We start from the raw sequence: 7353 nt of genomic DNA, 5'->3' as shown, positions 1-7353 counted from the left end.
ATTCTCCACTTCCCTTTGCTACTGTCCTACCTGCCACTTGCAGCACCGATGGGCATTTAATGGCTGTACAGTAACAGTGGGAGCAGCTGCATCACATCAGACCAAAGGTCCATCTAGTCCAGTGTCTCGTGTTCAGCAGCGCCTGGAAGAATTGGGAACAACAGGACAGTATTTACCTCAAGTGCCCCCTGTCCACCACCATTTGTGGCTCAGGATCTCGGTGCTGTTACAAGGAATGGATTTCTTTTCCTTGAACTCCCCGAACATGGCTCTCAGACAATCTTCTGTCCCTAAATAAGCAGGAAATGCTGTTCAAAGAGGTGGTTTAGGAAGGCAGGAGACCACTGAGTGAGCCTGCTGGGTGATCAGCTGCTACTTGCCTGATGGCCCACGTGGAACTTCCAGCAGCTCTTGGTGGTAGCGCTGGTTCCTGATAGCTTTCCCTCATTATTGGTTAGCACAAACGTTGTCAGCTGAGCACCATATTGTTAGCACCAACTCTGATGGATGGAGAGTATGCAGACGCATGTACAGCAATGCACACTGCTGGCCAAAGACCATCGCTGTGGGCACGTACCCTGCTGGTGGCTTGCCTGTGGCCTGGCGCCTGTAACATCCACACAGACTCTGGAACAAGGCCCTTGTCCTAAGGGACAGTTTGCTGCCACTCAACTTGGCTTAGTTCTCCTGAACACTTCTTTCCTGCTTTCCAAGTACTCAAGTTCATGTTGTGCTAGCAGTGTAAGACAGGCAAACATCCACAGCAACTGAAGAAAGGACCGACACCATCACAGTCACCTTACTGTGTCATATTCCTCAGACTGGCCCATGTTTAGTAACTGTCCATGGGGCATAAGACCACAGACACCCCTCCATGAATTTATCATCAGCACCCTCCTAAGTTACCTGTAATAGTAACGAGCAGCTGTCAGGAAAACCACAGCAGCAGTGGTACTTCTGAAGGCACAGCTGAGGCCTCCAGGCTGAGAAGATGACACCCACTACAGCAACCAACAACTGAACATGGCACCTGAAACCCTTCAGGCATGCGACAGAGCTTGCAAGCCTGACTACAGAAACCATGGACACCTCAACCGGGGTACCTGCCAGGCAGGGAGGTGCAGATCAGGCCTGAACCAGAAATTCCTTCACAGCAGCTCTGAAGGCAAAGCCCAGCCTCCACCAGAATATCTGAAACACCATCCTGCAACAAGTACTGCGGTCGGAGACAGATTTCCCATGTGAAATAATCTATACTTTCCTTATAATAAGAACCTTCCCCTTAGATGCCACACTTGCATCCATGTCTTTACCTGGGAAGGCTGGCGCAGTGTGACAGGGAAACGGCCTCCCACTGCGCCCTGACTCCAGGGGGGTTCTGGAGTATTCTGTGCCTCAGCCATGGGCTGAGCAGAGGCGACAGCTCCCTGCCAACAAACCCAGCCACCCAGACAGCTTCCGGGGATAATTCCCTTTCCTAACGCATCCAGGGGGGAGCATTCAGCTGACAGCTCCCACCACCACCCCCCTTCAAATCCAAGTTTTCATCCTTCCTTTTCTGCCCTGCAGACAAATACAGAACCATCTACTTGCTCACATAGAGCCCCTTGGCATGAGGGGAGAGTGTGACAGCAACCACCACAGCCAAAGCAGTGACCCCGCTTGGTGCCACTCTTCTAATGTACTCTGGTGCAGCACAACAATTACAGATTTGCTTTAAAATCTTCCTCTGCGCTTTTGACAGGAGGTTGCAATACACAGCACGAAATCCATCATCGCAGACACATAATTATTAACTTTGTGCCATGCTCGTAATGTAACAGGGGTTAGCAAAGCTGAATACATCTATCAATTTGATTGTGCTAGAAATTGTCCAAAGTGCGCTTAAAAGTAGGCAAGTCTTGTACTAAAGCAGGCAGATTTACACACAGGCAGGCAAAAAAAAATAAAACAAAAAAAAACATCCTCTGAGCTCATGCACCAGAGCAGCCCCCTCTGATGGCTTTAGGACCAAGGTGTTGCTCTTTTCTCCCCATACGAGAAGGGAAAAAAAAAAAAAAAAAATTTAAAAGCCACAGCAATTGGGAAGTGAGTTATGAGAGATGTTATCCACGCTTACCTCTCTTATTTTAACAAATGATTAAAATATTAGGAAACTATTGCACAGCGATGGCAGCCCACTACAGTTAAATGAAGCTCAGTGTCTGTGTAATGAATAATCACTCTTCCTTTTATTTCAGTGTCATATCACATTACAGTCAAGACATGTTATTGACAAAACCTACCAGACATTTTACTTTTAAGAGTAACCCTCAAAAAAAAAAAATCCCAAGAAGGAATGTACATAAATCGAGATGTCACAATTGTTGATGTTACTAGTCCATTAAGATGTTTCACAATAAACTCAATGTGTTGAAAATACACTTTCTTGAAAGCTACAGAAGCAACGGTTCACGTGGTTTAGACTAAAGCCAGCTGAGATACAGAAGACCTGTTCCATCGGTTCCCCACGATGATACGCTTCACACCCCTGATGGAACGTGGCTACACGTTAAGAGACCACCAATGAATGGTTCTGCAAAAATGCAACACCTTCCCAATCCTCCTCTTCATCTAAAGGAGCCTACCATGAAAGGACTTTGCATGGGTGGTTTTAGAGTCCACGTGCTCAACAGCTACACCATTACTACCCAGACACGGACATACAACCGCAATGTCACCACTCTCGCTCAGGATTTCAGGACTTTTGACACAGAGCACCAGCACTGCTTGAGGAAACCCATCTATTGTAAATTTACGGTAAATTTATCCCATGGAGAGCCACTAAAAATGCAGGTAAAGCTAACGCTGCCTAAAAGATACCTGCATTTGCTGCCCAGCTCTAATGGGAGATGTAACAAAAGTAGCTTTGAGTTTCAGGTAACAGCTGTCAATAAACACCTGCTTCACTTGGGGAAAAAGCTGCATCTAACTGGCTTCAAAGAATTTAGTCTCAAAGTTTCACACATGCCCAAACATAAGACAGAATGAAATTCCCAGCTTGGTTTTATACAGGGCTCTTAAATCAGGTTTAAAAGTTAAATACACATTATTTAATATATATTAGATCAACTGTAAAATGATTAAAATATGCTTGGACAGACACCAGAACAAATAAATCCCACTTTTTAGGGAGCCCATTTAAAATTTCTTTCGTTACAACTACCATTTGAAAATACTCTGAGGTGTTTTAAAATACAGTACTTTGCCTATCGTTTTACACCATTAATTTCAGATATACCATCACTACGGACTTACACATTCAAACTGAAGACAGTGTGAACTTCTTTAATAATCTCAAATTTGTTGAGATGATAGTTAAAAAAAGAACCCAGACACAAACTGGCTACTGTGTACTCAAACAATTCTATAATCCACTTTGTTCAGTCACTAACAAATGGAGGCAGAGGATTTTTTTTCTATTAATACATTAACAATATTCCATCAAGAACTTGAGTTTTAATTACATCCTCCGATTAGCTGCCAACTCCAGCTGAGTTTTAAGCCTGGAACATACAAATACCTACAGGCAGCTGCTGAATGACCTTGGGTCTGGATTCATCCCCACCTCTTTGGAAGTTAAACTGTCCAAGTGCCAGTTGGGGTCCTGTTTCTCTAGGGAAGGAAGGGAAAGCCACTGTCAAAGGCGGGGGCTTAGGTAGGCCTGCCTGACCTCGGGATGTGCCACTGGGCCTTGGCCTAGAGGAGGAGCCACAAAAATCTATACTTAGTGTAAGGTAAAGCTTTAAGAGGTAGGTGAAGGGAATCCAGAGTCTGCCTCACGTATTCTCAGCTGCCTGCCAGGGAGCTGCCCATAGGTGTTACCAGCACACAGGGACCTAAGCCAGCTAAACCCACCCTCATTTCTAACAGGAAGGCAGGGTCAATGGTGCTTACCCACTCTGACCAACAAACAGTTTGTTACAAGCCCTGAATGCAACTTTGGCTTACATTCAACACAGAAATTACTTTTAAAACAGGGCGTTTAGCTCAAAAAGTGAAAGAGTTGAATTCTGAACCAAGCTTCAACCATGTTACAAGGAGTACTTAGAGGGAACAATACCGGTTACTAACCACTGAAAGCGCTGTCTGTTGGAAAAAACGTCGTTTTAATAGATATTCTTCATCTTACATAAGAGCACAATAAATACACCACATTCTATAGAAATTTCAGATAACACCAGAGTAAGAAGAGGTGAAAGAGGGAGAATACCAATGGACTACATAACCATACCCCATGACAAAACACTCCCTACTGCAACCACTGCAAGCTGTCATTGATACACTTCAAGTTGGCCTTGCCAAAAGCTTTGAAGATTTTTTTTTAAAAAAACTTTTTTTTTTTTGTGAGGGAGAAGGCATGTGAAAGGAGGAGAATAGGGATACAAGAAATTAAGGGAAGCAAAAAGATGGGTTCCCAGAAAAGATGCTGGACTCCCAGACAACGCATACACAAAAAACAAGGATGAGAAGGAAGTTCTTTAAATCACTGTCCTTCCCTCCAATAAAGAAGCTTTGCTGCTATTTAAGCAGACCAGTTGCTCGAGCAAGTAGCTTAATAAGGCTTGTAGAGAAAACCAGTGGTATGAGGCGCTAGCTCTAAGTGGTTAAGCGAACATCAGTAAATACACAAGCTGGCTGTAACAGTGGTTCTACACACTGGTATTTCATGTTAATAGAGGACAGGAATTAAAGAAGTTAGAAAAAGTGTGTAGCCTAACATCTGATGACAATCAGCAAAGAGAAGTTATGCAGATACTCACAATTAGTGCTGTCGTTTGCTCTCAACCTCCTACTTATCCTTATTTCCATGAAAATGTATATCAATGCACTACTAAAATTACAGTTACAAAGACTTGTTTCTAAAAGTCACTCCAAATGGGATTTTGTATTAAGTTGGCCAGGAAAGGTCACCCACATAACACAAGCTAAGGAAAAAAAAAAAAAATAATCAGCAAACAGAAGCAAAAAAAAAATTTGTGAATTCCACCTCTTAAATGTTTAATCTGTCAGACTGGTGAAGACAAACCGTCAATTCTGGTTTCAATTATTATTTTTTTTAAATACGATTGTCACATTAGAGAAATGAAAACACAGCAAAATAAACTGTACAAAGGCAAAGTAGAATAACAAAAAATATTTTACTAAAACATAAGATTTACAGGAGATTTTCCAGACAAGCCATACAAAATGGTCACAAGCTTTTTCTTGGAGGGATTTTTTTTTTTCTACACTTGACAGCAGAATCACAATATTATTAGTGAAGGTGATGGATGTTTAATGTTCCCATTTTTTGTTCAAACAATGAAGCTTGTCCATCTACAGCGTCTAAGTTAGACTGGGCTAGAGGGTATATTCTAAAGTATAACTGGTTAGCTGCTTTTACCAATGCAATTAGCATCACCATAAAAAGGGAGGAGGAGCCCACAAAATTAAAACAAAAAGCCCCGCAGCTAACCCTGCCTACCTTCATTCACAGTGCTTATACTTAAACCATGATGGGAAAAATGATTAAAAGCAGAAATGTGCTGCTGCTTTTAAACAATTTCACAACAATCCAGATGATACTTCTAGCCTCTGCTCATGCGGTACAATAGTGAATTAGGACAAGACACAGATTTGCTAATGTGCATTTAATCACCAAAGGACTGAAGATGTCTGGGCTTTTATTCTGTAATGTTTCTAAGACTGTGTCCATTAAATGCAAACAAAAAAGGAAGAGGTCTTGGCAGAACAGGAGAAGTGATGCACACTTGATGTTCAAAGCGCATTTAAATATTATTCATGGCATATAGCCTAGTCCATGCTCTGGCTGTAAAGAAAAAGAAACACAGTTAAGAAATTAGTTTTTACGCTTTGTTAAAGCCGTTTTAAATACTCATTTTTAAAGATCACTTTATACCACTGCTGCAAGTATACAAAATATATCCGTTGTGAGATTTTTAAGTGCCATTTTGAACTCCTATTCTATACAAAAGTTTACAGCTGCTGAAGCAGCCTGACTGCAGTGAATCCAAAAGCGAAGAGGCATAACATCATAATTCTTTCAATCTGCTATGGCCTGCGGCACCAGCAGGTATAGAAGACCCGTGCTTTCTGAAACTCGGTAATTTGCTCCCTTAGCTTTACACAAAAAGCAGTGGTGTGTACTTTTATTTTACCATGAGTCCAAATTAAACATGCTTACAATTTAGGAACATGAAAACTCAAGATAAAACAGATCAAGAGGGCTCTTCCAGCAGGCCTCACAGATGCAAAAACAGACCCCCGCAGGCACATTCAGGGTTCTTGGACTATGGCTGTATGCAACAATTGCTTCTGCAAGTTGCAGACTTGAAACAAAAGGTCAGGATTTATAGTCGCCCAATCAATTAGCAATTAGTTACTTCCTAAAGCTAGGGGAAAAAACTCACAGAGCTGTAAGATACATCACCTGTTTCTATGGCTTGGGCTTCATTGGTCTTCCATTGCTCAGCTACATCATTTGCTAGTGGATCATCTGGATTGGGAGCGCTTAACAAAGCCTGGATTGATAGCAGAACTGTACGAATCTGCAAAGCTGGGGACCATTTATCTGAAGAGACATTTACAGCAGTATGAAACATCATATTTATCACAGGCTACAGAAATAGTAAGTTTTCCTCTCCCAGATTAAAGGATAAGCAAGGTATTCTTTAAACAAATTAAACCTCTTTTAAGGGTCAATTTAAAAGTTCCCGTACTGAGTAGGATCAAAAGAAAGAAAACAAGGTAGCACTTACCTTTCAAAATATCTAAACATATTCTTCCCAGCTTGTCTACATTAGGATGATAAATTTTGGTCATGAAACGTACTTTAGGAGCTGCCATTGGATATTCTTCTGGAAGGAATAGTTCAAGTTTAAATGTCCCACCCTCAAAGGGGGAATCCTGTGGACCTGCAATGACCACGTGAAAATAACGTGCGTTGCTTTCATCTGGCTCTGCTTTTATCCCAGGGACTGGCTCTGCCAGCAAGCGCTGGGTTTCCTAGAAGAAGAAGAAGCAGCAATGTAACAAATACAACCCGTTTAAAATAAACACGACATGTATTTTAAAAACAAGAAATATTCATTATGAGCTATTCGCCTACATTCACAGAAACAATTTTAGACAAATACCTTAAAGAACATCTGCAGAAAGAAGGTGAGGATGTAGTAAACCTGTCAATCTCCTTTTGGATCCCTCAACTGCTGTAATAGTGTGTGCTTCTATAGTGCGAGGTAATAGGTAACAATTAGCTGTCCTCAAATTTCTTAACTTTTGATTTAACTACTGCCAAGCTGTTATTCCCCC

At 41.8% G+C, this 7353-nt stretch overlaps 1 protein-coding gene across 1 annotated transcript in view; it reads right to left on the bottom strand.

Moving 5' to 3' along the window:
* Positions 1-2212: 2212 nt before the first annotated feature.
* UBE2N (ubiquitin conjugating enzyme E2N) overlaps positions 2213-7353 on the bottom strand; it is a 5741-nt gene continuing 600 nt past the window's right edge. Inside the window, exons 2-4 of the mRNA XM_014963302.1 lie at positions 6801-7047; positions 6473-6613; positions 2213-5851 (exon numbers count right to left, since the gene is read on the bottom strand). Coding sequence (XP_014818788.1) covers positions 5811-5851; positions 6473-6613; positions 6801-7047 — 429 coding nt within the window. The 3' untranslated portion in view covers positions 2213-5810. The remainder of the gene's footprint in view (positions 5852-6472; positions 6614-6800; positions 7048-7353) is intronic.

The sequence above is a fragment of the Calidris pugnax genome, unplaced genomic scaffold, assembly GCF_001431845.1.
Source record: "Calidris pugnax isolate Ruff unplaced genomic scaffold, ASM143184v1 scaffold44, whole genome shotgun sequence".
Classification (NCBI taxonomy): Eukaryota; Metazoa; Chordata; class Aves; order Charadriiformes; family Scolopacidae; genus Calidris; species Calidris pugnax.
Note: the sequence above shows the minus strand (reverse complement) of the source record. Positions and strands in the feature narration are given on the sequence as shown.